Source organism: Hoplias malabaricus, chromosome 5 (genome assembly GCF_029633855.1).
Source record: "Hoplias malabaricus isolate fHopMal1 chromosome 5, fHopMal1.hap1, whole genome shotgun sequence".
In the NCBI taxonomy this organism is placed as follows: domain Eukaryota; kingdom Metazoa; phylum Chordata; class Actinopteri; order Characiformes; family Erythrinidae; genus Hoplias; species Hoplias malabaricus.
In genome coordinates this window covers 56,109,954-56,125,586 of record NC_089804.1, presented here as the reverse complement: position 1 = coordinate 56,125,586, position 15,633 = coordinate 56,109,954, and the positions used below count along the sequence as shown (strand labels likewise).

The 15,633-nt window shown below is 46.7% G+C and overlaps 1 protein-coding gene across 4 annotated transcripts in view; it reads right to left on the bottom strand.

Annotated features, from left to right (window-relative positions):
• plcg1 (phospholipase C, gamma 1) overlaps nucleotides 1-15,633 on the bottom strand; it is a 62,272-nt gene that overhangs the window by 2,969 nt on the left and 43,670 nt on the right. For all 4 annotated transcript variants that reach the window (XM_066670128.1, XM_066670129.1, XM_066670130.1 and 1 more), the window contains exons 14-29: nucleotides 13,239-13,407; nucleotides 12,695-12,817; nucleotides 12,486-12,587; nucleotides 11,519-11,706; nucleotides 11,186-11,386; nucleotides 10,916-11,035; nucleotides 9,929-10,109; nucleotides 9,516-9,593; nucleotides 9,317-9,420; nucleotides 8,192-8,285; nucleotides 7,448-7,514; nucleotides 6,954-7,117; nucleotides 5,752-5,848; nucleotides 4,792-5,016; nucleotides 4,174-4,322; nucleotides 3,143-3,257 (exon numbers count right to left, since the gene is read on the bottom strand). In XM_066670128.1, the coding sequence (XP_066526225.1) occupies nucleotides 3,143-3,257; nucleotides 4,174-4,322; nucleotides 4,792-5,016; nucleotides 5,752-5,848; nucleotides 6,954-7,117; nucleotides 7,448-7,514; nucleotides 8,192-8,285; nucleotides 9,317-9,420; nucleotides 9,516-9,593; nucleotides 9,929-10,109; nucleotides 10,916-11,035; nucleotides 11,186-11,386; nucleotides 11,519-11,706; nucleotides 12,486-12,587; nucleotides 12,695-12,817; nucleotides 13,239-13,407 (2,177 nt within the window). The remainder of the gene's footprint in view (nucleotides 1-3,142; nucleotides 3,258-4,173; nucleotides 4,323-4,791; nucleotides 5,017-5,751; nucleotides 5,849-6,953; nucleotides 7,118-7,447; nucleotides 7,515-8,191; nucleotides 8,286-9,316; nucleotides 9,421-9,515; nucleotides 9,594-9,928; nucleotides 10,110-10,915; nucleotides 11,036-11,185; nucleotides 11,387-11,518; nucleotides 11,707-12,485; nucleotides 12,588-12,694; nucleotides 12,818-13,238; nucleotides 13,408-15,633) is intronic.

Sequence of the window (15,633 nt, the reverse complement as noted above, 5' to 3'; positions counted from 1 at the left end):
CAGGAACAACACCAGCTCCCCCTGAAAAGGGACAGGCGACGTTGTTATTGGAACCTGAGGAAGAGATCCGTCAGCTTCATTTAAAAAGGGACGTACTCTCCCTCTTCCTCAGTGCGAAGTTCTTAACGAACTTAACGTCTGTGAAGTGTTTTGGTCAAAATCCCACAAGGATCGCTTTCAGCACCTGTTCCTTTAAATGATAACGAGCCGCTCGCTGTTCACCCCGACCCCGAGCGCACAGCAGTGAGGAGCAGCTCTGGTTTTTGGTGTTAATTCTGTGATTAATTACTTGTTAAAATGATAGTATTTCCTTGTTTTTTGGGAGGGAGATAAAACAAATGCGTAGAGTGTAATACGCTACAAACCGGTGAGAGGAAACCGTCCTTTTTTAACGTATTATTATATTTCAGAGTAGTTTTTAGGATATTTGAGTTAGAATCGGTTACTTTGCTGAGTAAATGTTTCAGGGAGAGAGTTACAACATCAAACACAAGGAAGAAGCCCCGGCACAAGCTTCAACTGAGAAAAAGCTCACAGCTCCGACAACAACACACCTCCAACAACGGTATAACAGAGAAATGTGTGGATTAAGACATGCGTGAAGAAGAAAATAGAAGTGTCAAACTTCTCGCAGCAGCCGTTTGTACAAGTGTGTGTGTGTGTGTGTGTGTGTGTGTGTGTGTGTGTGTGAGAGATGAGAGAGAAAACTGGGAGTGTAACGGTAAAAGTTATGTGGTAAGGCTTTAATCCATATTTTAGAATAAAAATATTGTAATGTTAGAATTAGGGCGGCAACTAATGATTATTTTGATAATCGATTAATCTGTCGATTATTTTTTCAATTGATCGATTATTAATCGGACAAAAAGGAAGACAAGCCAAATGTGGTTTCCTGTCTGTTACTAACATATTCAGGACACCATCAGTGAGAACAGCTGCTCGCTGTGGTGTGTAGATCTTCTTCAAATCATAGTCAGCACTGGGCTGTTTGTATCTGAGGTGAGAGAGAAAGTGTAGATATGAACATACACCTTTTTTAAGTTTATAACTACTGATCTAAAACGCAGACAACAATGCAGGCAAACTGAAATGACATAAATGGATATTGGGTGATGACGCCATGTGCTGAGAATAAAAGGGAAACACATATGATCAGATATCGTTAAGATATTTAAGATTTTAGAGAACTAATGTTGTAATTATATAAGGAACACACAACCTACCATTATTAAAAATTAGTGTTTACATGAAGAATTAACCCAACAGTTACATTAATTTTATATTTATCAATATTTAACACAGTGTATGTAATATACACTTGGCTGTGATACTCAAACACTAACACGCAATGACCTTGAAAAAGGCTTTAAATATATTATTTTTAAAAATGTATTTTCTTTTTTTTTTTTTTTACTCTGAATGTAACTGCCGCCACATTTAAGGTGGAACGGAAAACTCACTAAATACAAGAGTGATATAAATTTACTAAAAATGAGACATCTTGTTTAACTGCTCTAGCAGGCTCTAGTGACACTGAGTGAGAGAAAAACTAACGTCGCTAACGCTAGCTCAACTAAAACTACGGCCTGTTTTGCAACTGCTGGTCGAGCTGACACATTTAAGGTGGAAGAGAAAACTCAGGGGGAAGCCAAGGCTTGTTCGCTAAACGCGAGTGTAATATCAATGTACCAAGAAAACAAATGTTGTTTAACTACTCTATCAGGCTCTAGTAACATTTTAGTGAGAGAAAAAGTAGAATTAACTTACTATACTTCATCTCTTTCACACATAGCTCCAACAGGCTTCCTTTTCAGGTGCCTCATGCAGTGATGTTGTGCTGCCGTGCCATGCGAGATCAGCTGTGCACATGTTGCACCTAACGCTGTTCCTTGAAGGCGTTAATGTAAAGTGTTCCCATACTTTTGATGACTTGGGGTCGTACATTTTTCTCTCTGCTTGTGCTAACATTATCCTCTGCTGTGACCGCCTCCGCCATTTTTCAAACCCTTCTTCCAGAGTTCGTCACGTGTAGCAACTGTACCTATGTGTATAATAACTTAGACCCAACTAATCGATTATTAAATTAGTTGCCAACTATTTTAACAATCGATTTTAATCGATTAGTTGTTGCAGCCCTAGTAACAATCATTGCGTGATGAAACCACCAACACCTCCCTTGGATCTGAAAATAAGTAAATTATTGGAGGAAGTTGTGGCCAAATTTAGTGAAATGATCATTCATTGATTCATAGTCTGTAACCCTTATCCAGTTCAGGGTGGCGGTGGGTTTGGAATCACCCAGAGGAAACCCACGCAGACGCAGGGAGAACACACCACACTCCTCACAGACAGTCACCCGGAGGAAACCCACGCAGACGCAGGGAGAACACACCACACTCCTCACAGACAGTCACCCGGAGGAAACCCACGCAGACGCAGGGAGAACACACCACACTCCTCACAGACAGTCACCGGGAGGAAACCCACGCAGACGCAGGGAGAACACACCACACTCCTCACAGACAGTCACCCGGAGGAAACCCACGCAGACACAGGGAGAACACACCACACTCCTCACAGACAGTCACCCGGAGGAAACCCACGCAGACACAGGGAGAACACACTACACTCCTCACAGACAGTCACCCGGAGGAAACCCACACAGACACAGAGAGAACACACCACACTCCTCACAGACAGTCACCCGGAGGAAACCCACACAGACACAGAGAGAACACACCACACTCCTGGTGAAATGATTGTGTTAAAAACTTAATTGATGTGTTAATAGTTTATATCACATGCGTTAATATGTTAATGTCAGCAACATTAGTTTTTAGCTGTTTTTACTCAGTGCTCTTATTTCTCCACGCGTGTTGTGTCCACGTGTTGTTTTCCACGTTTTACTTTCAGGGCTCTTAGCAGTGGGCTCTGTTCTGAGAACACATCCTCACAACTGTTTTTAAAACGGCAATCATTTATTATTCAATCCGTCATTCACTTTAAACAGAACCTCATACTGAACCGACCAACAGAAACATCCCAAAATGACTTTGATCACAGAGTTGCATTGAATCAAAACTGAGCTGAATCAGGAGCATCCCAAGAGATTCCCCACCCCTCCCCCCCTCCTCCTCCTCACCCTCAGAGTCCGTCTTCTGTTTGGCGCTGTCGTAATCCGCGCCACACACTTCGATCTCGATCAGCGGACACACGATTCCTCGACCGTGTTTGGGCAGGTGACGCGCCCCCAGCACCTTCAAAACATCCAAACACAACAAAGAAATATGAGTTTCTGGGAACGCAATGTTCAGGGCATGGACAGCCTCTGCTCAAACAACGTGTCGAGTTTTATTTTGGATGAAAACAAGTGAACACATCCTCAACAGCAGGGGTTCTCCACACTTTCCCTGGATATTCCAGACTTATGTTAAAAGGTGGACATTCTCATAACAGTCAGACCATTAAACAATGAAGATACTTTGAATCTAATATGAATTCTGAACGACAAGAGCATGAGAGAGAGAGAGAGAGAGAGAGAGCGAGAGTAGAATACAGAGAGAGAGAGGAAACAGAGATGAGAGTGTGCAAGGTGAGTGACCACAAAGAGAAAAGATGAGAGAGAGAGAGAGAGAGGGAGAGAGAGAGAGAGTAAGAGAGAGAGAGGGTTAGAAAGAGAGAGAGAGCGAGAGAGCGCGAGAGTAGAATACAGAGAGAAAGAGGAAAAAGAGAGATGAGTGTGCAAGGTGAGTGACCACAAAGAGAAAAGATGAGAGAGAGAGGTAGAATACAAGAAGAAAGAGGAAAGAGAAAGAGATGAGACAGGGTGAGGTATGTGACCACAAATAAAGAAAGAGAGAAAACAACAACCTTGAGTCAAAAATATAAAGATCATTTTATTTTCTCGATGTAGATGTCCTTTTTTTGGCCTGATCTTCTCCTGTAAAAAGACCCAGAACCCATTAATAAACTAAGCATTAGAGCTACAACAAGTCAAAGAGGGGATGGATGCCTGTGCCATGTTTAACAGCTGTTCTGAAGGGGTTAAACACACAACATCAGCAGATATTATTTCACATTTTTGTTGTAAATTTGTTCAAACCACGACAGAAAAAGCCTCAACTACCGGCACGTTAATAAAACCAGAAGTGAAAGACTCGGATTCGCTCAGACCTCGATGACGAGGGTGATGGGCTCCACTCCTCTCAGTGAGTGTCTGTCAAAGGGATCGAAGTTGTCGTCTCGCATGATCGGTGGCTGCAGCACGTAGCCACTCCTCCCGTTCAGCATAAACAGAGCCTGGTTCATCTGCATCGGCTTATCTGAGAGAGAGAGAGAGAGAGAAAGAAAGAGATAGAGAGAGACAGAAAGAGAGAGAGAGAAAGAAAGAGATAGATAGAGAGAAAAAGAGAGAGAAAGAAAGAGAGAGAAAGAAAGAGAGAGAAAGAGAGAGAGATAGATAGAGAGAGAAAGAAAGATAGATAGAGAGAGAAAGAAAGATAGATAGAGAGAGAAAGAAAGAGATAGATAGAAAGAGAAAGAAAGAGATAGATAGAGAGAGATAGATAGAGAAAGAGAGAAAGAAAGAGATAGAGAAAGAAAGAGATAGAGAGAGATAGACAGAGAGAGAAAGAAAGAGAGAGAGATAGAGATAGAGATAGATAGATAGAGAGAGTGAAAGAATAAACCAAGCATCAGAGCTACTATCTGCTTGTTGTCCTTCATCAAACAGACACCGTGACACAGTGCTATATTCTGTAAACTACCGCGACTAAACGCAGTGGCTCTTACCAGCAGTCTGGAAGTTGAGCGCGACCAGCTGGCTGCCGCAGAGCCACATGGGTAAGGGGTCGTAGTTGGAGGAGTCGAGCCGCTGCCCCCGGGGGTAAATCCGAGAGAGCTGCAGACGGTTGTACTGAAGAAACTTCTTCCCTTTGATCCGGTTCACATACTTCTCCGCTTTCGTCTCAGGGAAGGAGGACATGTCCCTGAAGCAGGCGCGCTCCGTCCCGATCTCTGCAGACGACACACACAGATCAGTCCGACTGCGTTTCTCACAGGTCATTTCTGTCTTTAGCTCAAATCTAAGGTGGTGGAGGATCTCCAGGTCAGGCTCGTGGTCTAGGTCTAACCAGCGTGTCCCACTGGCCTCAGAGGGCAATTCACTCTAGGTTATTCACGTTCAGGATCTCAGTGTCTCTTAAGGTGGAATGGTGTGTTTGAGAGGAAAAATGACTTTTGTATGCGACTGAAGTAAACATTGTTTGAATTCCCACAGAAACTCATGTGTAACTCGAGTTGTTTAGTTTTGTAGCACTGTCGCTAACGCAGTTAGCCGTCTCCCGAGTTTGGAGACATTTCCATCTTAAAGAGTGTTTCCACCAGAAACACTCTTAAAGCTACACTAGGTAGTATTTTTACCCTAATATTAAAATTCACTGTAATGAGAGAGCGGGTACTAAAAAAAGAACCACGTTTCAGGAGTCAAGAAGTCAATTTACCTAACGGCAAAGCAAAACATTAGAGTCTAGTAGAGCAGTGTAGGGACTACGCAGTGGAAAAGCACCACTTGTCGCAGTCTCTGCGCCACAATCAACTCAAGGGTTTGTACACATTATAAAGAAAAGAGATCCAGGAGCCGAAGTAGAAAACACTGGTTTAGAGCAAAGCCTTATGGGAAATGTAGTTCTGAATAACACGCCCAGCCCACTCCACTGAGGTGCTCATAAGGTGAACTGAAGGAGCTCTTACTGTCTTCATCAAAAGGAACGGGCCGGCAGTAGACCACCAGGTCCGAGAGCTCCAGGGCGATCTTCTTCCTCCTCTCCATCATCTTCCCTTCTTCCAGCTGAGAAACAAAAATAACAAGAGCACAATACAGTTCTGAATCATTGTAACTACAGGCTTTTAGCCAGATGCTTCTCCACTAGCACAGCTCCCCTGTGAATTGGAGACAGTGATGTCGCAAAACCCTGTCTCTAACATGAAGCGTGGGCTTTAAAAAGAGAGAGAGAGAGAGAGAGAGAGAGAGAGAGAGAGAGAGAAAGAAAGACAGACAGACAGACAGAGAGATAGAAGTAGAGAGAGACAGAGAGACAGAAAGAGAGAGAGAAGTAAAGAGAGAGAGACAGAAGCAGAAAGAGAGAGAGAAAGAGAGACAGAGAAAGAAAGAAAGAAAGACAGAAAGAGAGCCAGAGAGAGAATGAAAGAATAAACCAAACATCAGAGCTACTATCTGCTTGTTGTCCTTCAACAAACAGACACCGTGACACAGTGCTATATTCTGTAAACTACGCGACTGTAAAGTCAGGTGCTGTTTACTTGTCGTGTACTGGCGTGTTGTTGTCGTCGCAGGTTCATCTTTCACTGGAGATTTTCCCTCGGGCACCGACCCAAGGAGCGTTTGAATCTCTTCAAAACCTCGGGAGAATGTTACGAGCTGCTGCTGAGAGTCGGATAAAGACTAATGTGAAAGCTGCTGTAACTTCAGAGATTTTATAAGCGGCGAGTTTGTGCCGATCAGAGCTCTGCGGGGTTTACGCCTCACCATTTAGTACCTGATCGGCTCGGTTGGAACCGTACGAGAGCAGGGACTGAAAAGTACCTGGCTCCAGGGACCAGATTTGGCCGGTGGAAAAGCAAAGGAGCCGAGCCAAGCAGGTTCCATGCAGTGGAAAAGCGCCATAAGACGCCAGCCAGTGTGAGAGACGTTAGCTAACAGAACAGATCTGGGCAGCTCTAGTGTTCTCCTCCAAGCGTGATGAGCTGCAGTGACACTGAAACGGCGCTTCACACTCCCAGCTTGTTTGCATGGTGTGGTTTAGGAGGTCTTGGCTAACGGGCGACACTTCGCACGATGACGTCTTCAAAAATGAGAAGACGAAACGTCAGGTTCTGATTTGTCTCTGATTGAAAAGACCCTTCTCTAAAGTGACCGGGGAAAGACGACGTACCTTGGCCTCAGAGGTCACGGTGACCTCCCGGATCTTCTGAACCCAGTCCTTCAGCTCGTCCTGAGAACTGGCCGCTATGTCCAGAACCGGAGACGTACGAGGAGAACCCATCGGCAGCAGGGTGAAGACGTGAGGTCTACTGCCCTTCCCGTCAGGCCTCACCACTGCACGGAGGGGCACACAGACAGAGAGCATTGTTATATAACACTCATGTACTTTATCTGGTTCCTCTATTTGTTTTTTTTCATGCACCACTTTGATAACGGTTATCACATTAATACATCTTCAGAAACCAATAGAAAAGTGTAGAAAACTGTAGAGTGTGTGTGTGTGTGTGTATTTATTTATTTATAAAAATTAAAAATGTAAGGAAAGCAAGTGTAAAAAAAAAAAAAAAAGAGCTGTATTGCCACAAAAGTGTCACAAGGGGGAGCCACAGCGAAGGAGCTGGAGCCTGACTCCAGGAGGGAAAGAAAAGAGCGGAGGAAACTCACCGATCTGACAGGAAGACACGTCCATACTTCCTCTCAGGAGATCTCCCAGAGGGCTGTTCTCTGTCGCCTGTAGAGGAGGGGTGTGTGTGTGTGTGTGTGTGTGTACACAGGACAGAGCAGAGAAAACATCAACACAGTGTAACAGCCACAAACACTCCTCCTCCCACCCTCCAATGCTAAAATTAGGCCCAGGTTTACAGTTATGTAATTTATATGGGAACTATAGTAAGTACGTACATGTCCTTCATATACACACACACACACACAACATACTATTAAATGTACACAATTAAATTACAATTTCCATTTTTAATAGTACACAACAGTCACCATAAATATTAACTACAATAATACATTACACAGAATGCTTTAAACGTATTTGTACATCCAATACATATAAGAAATGAAGCACTCAGAAGAGCTCCTGTAGCACAGGCTGCGCTGACCTGTGTGTCCTGACCCCTCTGTCAGAGCAGCATTAACTCTTTCAGCAGCGTGTGCTGCAGTAGCTCTTCTGTGGGATCGCACCAGACGGACCCTCGGGCCACTTTGGGTCTGTACTGACCACTGCACACCTAAAATATCTAACCCCTCAACAGGGGGCACCGTCGCTAGATCCTCACCGTCATTTCCTTCCGTTTTAATCTTGTATACGTGTATCTGGGGCTTAGGGTCATACAGGAAGGTACTTATAGAGGTGCACACACGTGTGAGAGTGTGTGTGGGTGTGTGTTGAATACTCACAGATCTGTCTGGTTCCACAGCTGTGGGGCTGATCTCCTCCACATAATTTGCAGGGAACCATAGCTGCTTCTTTCCTGCCAAGTCACCTTTCCACCTACACACACACACACACACACACACACACACACACACACACATTAACAGCCTTTTCTTCTCCTACACTTCCCTCCAAACTTGTGACTGCTTTAGTCTTAAAATGGGATAAAACGAGCCGTTCAGATTCTGCTCTGCTTCTGACATCACATACAGAGACTTCAGAATGGCTCCGCCCCCTCGTCTGAGTCTGTCCAATCAGAGCGCTGGACCCATGTTTATGTGAGAGCGCAAAAAATGCAGCAAAACAGAAAAAAAGAGCGCGGAGAAATAAGAGCACTGAGTAAAAAAGGAGAAGAAAGAGAACAGAGTGAAAACGGCTAAAAACCAGAGCTTCTGCTCCTCGCTCCTCACTGCTGTGCGCTCGGGGTCGGGGTGAACAGCGAGCGGCTCGTTATCATTTAAAGGAACAGGTGCTGAAAGCGGGCGTTCTGAACAGGGCTGTTTACACAGGAGGAGAACACTGCTGTGGGGTTTGATCCTTGTGGTGTTTTGACCAAAGCAGGTCACAGACATTTCATTAAGAACCAGAACTGTGTTCTCTTTTGGAAAAGGAGGAGAACACGTCCTCTAAGAAATTTGTTTTCCATTCTCACACATCTCAGACGCTCCTCCGCTGTCACATCAAACTTGATGTCTAAGGGTGTTGTTATTAAAATCTTTGCGATACTACAGCACAGAAACAGAGTTTAAACACTTCCTCAGTCTGAACACTCCGCCTTCTCCGTTCCATCTCATCACCAGATCGTACGTGACTCACATCAGGAGTTATGAGGCTATGAGGACGCGCCGAGGTCCGTCGTCACTCAGGAGAGACAGATTTCAGCTGTTCGGTTTGAGGGCTGAACGATCTCGGTCCACAGCGCTCTGGGTCCAATGGGGTCCAGTCGAGGGACAGACGAGACCGTTCTACGAAGCACACGGAGGTCGATTGCGTCTGAAGCGGAGTTTGAGACGAGATCTTGGTGCAACACGTGAAACGTCTCGTATCTGTTGCACTTCTATTGATTAAATAAATAAAGCGTCACTCACCAGCCTCCCTCCTGTTTGTCCACGTTCTGAATGATGGCGTTTTTACTGAAGGAGAGTTCATCGTCTCGCTGGGCCTTGTACTCGTACATAGCTCTCACAGTGCACTACACACACACACACACACGCGCGTCAGTTAAGTGTTACTGACTAATGAGAAACAACAATCCACACCCGGCTCTTACACTTAAAGTCAAATTACCTTAAATGTGGGCATCTGATTGGCTTCCACATAAAACCCTGGGTTACGTCCCTCATAAAGAGATCCATAATCAGGTTCCTGCAAACGGAGAGAACAATGAGAAGAAAATAACACTGCAGGCGTTATATGTTACACAAAAAAAATGCTTTACAACTTCTTTGTACGTCTTATAAATACATCACGGGGATGTGACGTTCTTAGCGAGGTATAAAACATTAAGAACGTGTTCAGTATCAGACCGCTATAAAAAGAAAGCCCACAGCGGCAGACGAAGCCCAGCCAACAGACGCATTTCATCTTCATCGTAACTCGAGTGTCACTCAACATTCAAATGAGTGAAAACACACCTTCCATCTTCTAATGTGTAAATCAAAAACACTAATGCTCTCTGTGTGTGTGTGTGTTTTACTCACAGCAGTGCCGATCTTCTCCAGTGTTTCTTCGTTAATGGGGTAACGCAGTTTCATCTTGCGATAGAGCGGGTGTTTCTCGTAATAACTGACCAGATCCACAAGACTGTCAAACTCAGACGTGCCCAAGACCACCGTCTGCCCCTCCTGCAGCACCCTACAGTGCTTAATCTTCCCCTCCGCACTGAGAGAGAGAGAGAGAGAGAGAGAGAGAGAGAGAGAGAGAGAGAGAGATAGAAAGAGAGAGATAGAAAGAGAGAGAGAGAGACAGAGACAGAGACAGAGAGGGAGAGAGAGAGAAATGGAGAGAGAGACAGAGAGGGAGAGAGAGAGAAATGGAGAGAGAGACAGAGAGGGAGAGAGAGACAGAGAAAATTGTCTAATTATATTCCACACATTCTGAAACAGCTATGGTACTGACACCTAGTGGCCGTATTGTGTCAGAGTCTGTCCTACAGTTTTAAACATGGGGCCACTGTGGAGCACAAGATTAAATCACCCCTAAGATGTATCTGCTTCAGAGTGGACACTGGTTGAGGGAAATGCTGCTTCAAGGGAGCATTCTTCTTCATGTTGGACCTGACTGGTTATAAAAAATATAAAAACTGTCTATCAATATGGAGAGACTCCCTTAGTACTGGGTGCTAAGGGTGGCTCGGGGTGTGTGTGTGTGTGTGTGTGTGTGTGTGTGTGATTGGCCAAATTCAGAGGTAAATTTTCGTTGTACTGTACAATTACCATAAAAACACATTTCATATTTCCTTTCAGAACGACAGGGAGTACGAGAAAGAGCAAGAAAGAGACAGAGGCTCTGAGCAGAGGGAGGTGGGGGGGTGGGGTGTGGTGCGGTGCAAGAGACACAGTGAGAGTGAGAAAGGGCAAGAGAAAGTGAGAGTCTCCGCTCATAGAAAGATGAAAGCAAGAATTTGAGACTGTTAGAGTGAGTATAAACGAAAGAAAGAATAGAAAAGAAAGAGAGAGAGAATTTACCGGAAGGAGATGGCATAGGAGTTGAACTCCGTTCTCTTCCTCACGAGGAACGCTCCGTCTCGTGGAACTCTCATCAACATGTTCTCAGCCTGGCTCCGAGATAAACACGCATGATACCACCTGAAAGACACGGAGACACAAACGTATTTGTTAACGCTGCCTGCTTTAAAACGACAGAAACCCTATGTAAATTTAATAACAAGCAGTGGACGCAGTTTTACAGACCGTCTCTGTGTTTTACAGGGTTCTACTGCTGTGTTGGAGACTCACTCTTTGCTCTCGTGGGCGTTGGTCTGAGGCACAGGTTCCGTCAGCTTCATCTCAAACTCGTTACAGCGCAGCGCCACCTGCTGGTAGTGCGTGATGAGCGCGAACAGGGTGTCAAACACCAGGTTGTCAGTCAGGTAGAACTTGGGGCTGCCAGCCTCCTGGCGAGAGTGGATCCGACAGTGCTGCACTCGTCCCGAACGCCTGAGGAGCACAAACGCACAGCATAGCTTCATCTTTAAAGTCCCTCGAGTGTGGAACACTGGAGCTATGTTCTCTGGAGTTCCAACATCAAGTGTAAACTCCCCCAGAAGAGTAGAAGCTTATCAATATTACCAGAAAGACAAGGTGTAGTCTCCCACAAAGGTCTCGCTCTCTCGGACGAGGAAGGATCCGTCCGGGGCTCCGGTCTCCAGGCAGTACTCTGACAGCAGCCTCTCAGCGATCTGCCGACCGTCGCGTCCAGCCCCGAGTTTACCGTGAAACCACTTCTCACTCACGTGCTGATCCATACCGTTCCCCACCTGCGGAGAGGCATCGGGAGAAAGCAGAGGAACGCAGTGCAGACACAGGGTGAGTTCCGCAGGTAACAACTCCACTCTGTAATTACAGACCAGACAGACTCCACCAGGCCTCGAGGTGGAGCCCATGTTGGTGCTAACATTTCAGGAGTTTGTTTTTAATGTTGTGGAAGAACGTTCTAGATGTTTTTTAGGTTTAATTCAAACAAAAATAGACAAGCAGCAGCCGTGACCTAATGGTTAGAGAAGTGGGCTTAGGACCAGAAGGTTGAGGGAATGAAGGAACAGCACTGTGTCTTCCCTCAACATCCACAGCATTGGTGCCTTTGGACAAGGCAACTAACCTTCAACTGCTCACTTGGCACGTAATTAACCATGTGTGTGTGTGTGTGTTCACTCATTGCGCCTAGTGTGAGAGGTATACCAGGAACACACTACATTGTGGGGACCTACCAGCTGGCCTGCACTATGAATATCACTTTAAGGTGAAGATATGTCTTAATTTGGGAATTCTATGTGATGTCCCCACAATTCACAGGTACCTGATTGTGTGTGTGTGTGTGTGTCTATGTATTCACTGCCAAGGATGGGTTAAATCTGCTGTGCAATGACAATAAAAGCAGATTTATTTCTTACACTATTAAGATTTCACTGGGTTTGACAGAAGATCATAAGGAAAACTGAGTTTAATAAAACCACGTTCGAATGTTGGTTACGTCATGATTACGTCAGTTTCTTCCAGTTGTCATTTTTATACAGCGCAGTCACGGGATCTTCCTCACCTCCCGATGCTCCTCCTCATCCTCGTTGCCTTGGTTACTACTGGTCTCCTCCGAGTAGTAGATCTTACTGCTCGTCAGGACGAAGAAGTGAGGGTACCACTCCTTTAAACAGAAGGAGAGAAATATACCTCAGATTTGGAAGTATATAAACGTGTGTGTGTGTGTGTGTGTGTGTGTGTATACTCATGACGAAAGATATGGATCCTCACATGGTTGATGGGGTCCTCCAGGAAGAGAATGCCGTTCTTGATGGAGTTGCTGATGTCGTTTTCAGAGTACGGAGTGGAGGTAGAAACCTCTTCATACGCACTTCCTTCTGCCAACTTCTTGTGCTGTTAACATAGTAATCAACATCAGAATTAACTAAATTAACCAGAGCTTCCTGTGTGCTACAGTGTTGTCTATCACTAGAGAGAGCGAGAGAGAGAGAGAGAGAGAGAGAGAAAGGAGAGAGAGAGACAGAGAGAAAGGAGAGAGAGAGACGAGAGAGAGAGAGAAGGAGACGAGAGACAGAGTGTACAACCTGCACGAGACGTATATAAAAAGAGACACCTCCCTCCAGAAACAAAAGTAAATAAATAAAATAAGAAACCGTAAGTCAATCATTTCATTTGGGTTTGGTTTTCAGGCTCAAACTGTGAGGCAGGTCACAACGGAGAAAGTTCTGTTTGTATTTTTCTTACATTTTCAGCCTGAATAAACTTCTGCCCAACACACACACACACACATCCGTTTCTGCCAACAAGTTCTGACCTTGATGAGAATCTTCCTCTTGAGCTGATTGGGCGAGGGCAGGCCATCGGCGGAGATGTCCACCGCTTTGGTCAGGAGCATATCTCCGAAGACTTTCTTAAAGAACGACGCCATGTTCCTCTGCTGGACGATGCTGCAGTGGTCCTCGATGGAGAGGATGATGGGATAGCTGTGGGAAAAGCAGAGGAACGAATCAATAACAGCAAAAATAATTCAATTACATATAAAACCACAGTTGTGAGGAGTGTGGTGTGTTCTCCCTGTGTCCGTGTGGGTTTCCTCCGGGTGACTGTCTGTGAGGAGTGTGGTGTGTTCTCCCTGTGTCTGCGTGGGTTTCCTCCGGGTGACTGTCTGTGAGGAGTGTGGTGTGTTCTCCCTGTGTCTGCGTGGGTTTCCTCCGGGTGACTGTCTGTGAGGAGTGTGGTGTGTTTTCCCTGTTTCTGCGTGGGTTTCCTCCGGGTGACTGTCTGTGAGGAGTGTGATGTGTTCTCCCTGTGTCTGCGTGGGTTTCCTCCGGGTGACTGTCTGTGAGGAGTGTGGTGTGTTCTCCCTGTGTCTGCGTGGGTTTCCTCCGGGTGACTGTCTGTGAGGAGTGTGGTGTGTTCTCCCTGTGTCTGCGTGGGTTTCCTCCGGGTGACTGTCTGTGAGGAGTGTGGTGTGTTCTCCCTGTGTCTGCGTGGGTTTCCTCCGGGTGACTGTCTGTGAGGAGTGTGGTGTGTTCTCCCTGTGTCTGCGTGGGTTTCCTCCGGGTGACTGTCTGTGAGGAGTGTGGTGTGTTCTCCCTGTGTCTGCGTGGGTTTCCTCCGGGTGACTGTCTGTGAGGAGTGTGGTGTGTTTTCCCTGTTTCTGCGTGGGTTTCCTCCGGGTGACTGTCTGTGAGGAGTGTGGTGTGTTTTCCCTGTTTCTGCGTGGGTTTCCTCCGGGTGACTGTCTGTGAGGAGTGTGGTGTGTTTTCCCTGTTTCTGCGTGGGTTTCCTCCGGGTGACTGTCTGTGAGGAGTGTGGTGTGTTTTCCCTGTTTCTGCGTGGGTTTCCTCCGGGTGACTGTCTGTGAGGAGTGTGGTGTGTTTTCCCTGTTTCTGCGTGGGTTTCCTCCGGGTGACTGTCTGTGAGGAGTGTGGTGTGTTTTCCCTGTTTCTGCGTGGGTTTCCTCCGGGTGACTGTCTGTGAGGAGTGTGGTGTGTTCTCCCTGTTTCTGCGTGGGTTTCCTCCGGGTGACTGTCTGTGAGGAGTGTGGTGTGTTCTCCCTGTGTCTGCGTGGGTTTCCTCCGGGTGACTGTCTGTGAGGAGTGTGGTGTGTTCTCCCTGTGTCTGCGTGGGTTTCCTCCGGGTGACTGTCTGTGAGGAGTGTGGTGTGTTCTCCCTGTGTCTGCGTGGGTTTCCTCCGGGTGACTGTCTGTGAGGAGTGTGGTGTGTTCTCCCTGTGTCTGCGTGGGTTTCCTCCGGGTGACTGTCTGTGAGGAGTGTGGTGTGTTTTCCCTGTTTCTGCGTGGGTTTCCTCCGGGTGACTGTCTGTGAGGAGTGTGGTGTGTTCTCCCTGTGTCTGCGTGGGTTTCCTCCGGGTGACTGTCTGTGAGGAGTGTGGTGTGTTCTCCCTGTGTCTGCGTGGGTTTCCTCCGGGTGACTGTCTGTGAGGAGTGTGGTGTGTTCTCCCTGTGTCTGCGTGGGTTTCCTCCGGGTGACTGTCTGTGAGGAGTGTGGTGTGTTTTCCCTGTGTCTGCGTGGGTTTCCTCCGGGTGACTGTCTGTGAGGAGTGTGGTGTGTTTTCCCTGTGTCTGCGTGGGTTTCCTCCGGGTGACTGTCTGTGAGGAGTGTGGTGTGTTCTCCCTGTGTCTGCGTGGGTTTCCTCCGGGTGACTGTCTGTGAGGAGTGTGGTGTGTTCTCCCTGTGTCTGCGTGGGTTTCCTCCGGGTGACTGTCTGTGAGGAGTGTGGTGTGTTTTCCCTGTTTCTGCGTGGGTTTCCTCCGGGTGACTGTCTGTGAGGAGTGTGGTGTGTTCTCCCTGTGTCTGCGTGGGTTTCCTCCGGGTGACTGTCTGTGAGGAGTGTGGTGTGTTCTCCCTGTGTCTGCGTGGGTTTCCTCTGGGTGACTGTCTGTGAGGAGTGTGGTGTGTTCTCCCTGTGTCTGCGTGGGTTTCCTCTGGGTGACTGTCTGTGAGGAGTGTGGTGTGTTCTCCCTGTGTCTGCGTGGGTTTCCTCTGGGTGACTGTCTGTGAGGAGTGTGGTGTGTTTTCCCTGTTTCTGCGTGGGTTTCCTCTGGGTGACTGTCTGTGAGGAGTGTGGTGTGTTCTCCCTGTGTCTGCGTGGGTTTCCTCCCACACTCCAAAAACACACGTTGGTATGTGGATTGGATATTCAAAAGTGTCCGTAGGTGTGAGTGTGTGTCGCCCTGTGAAGG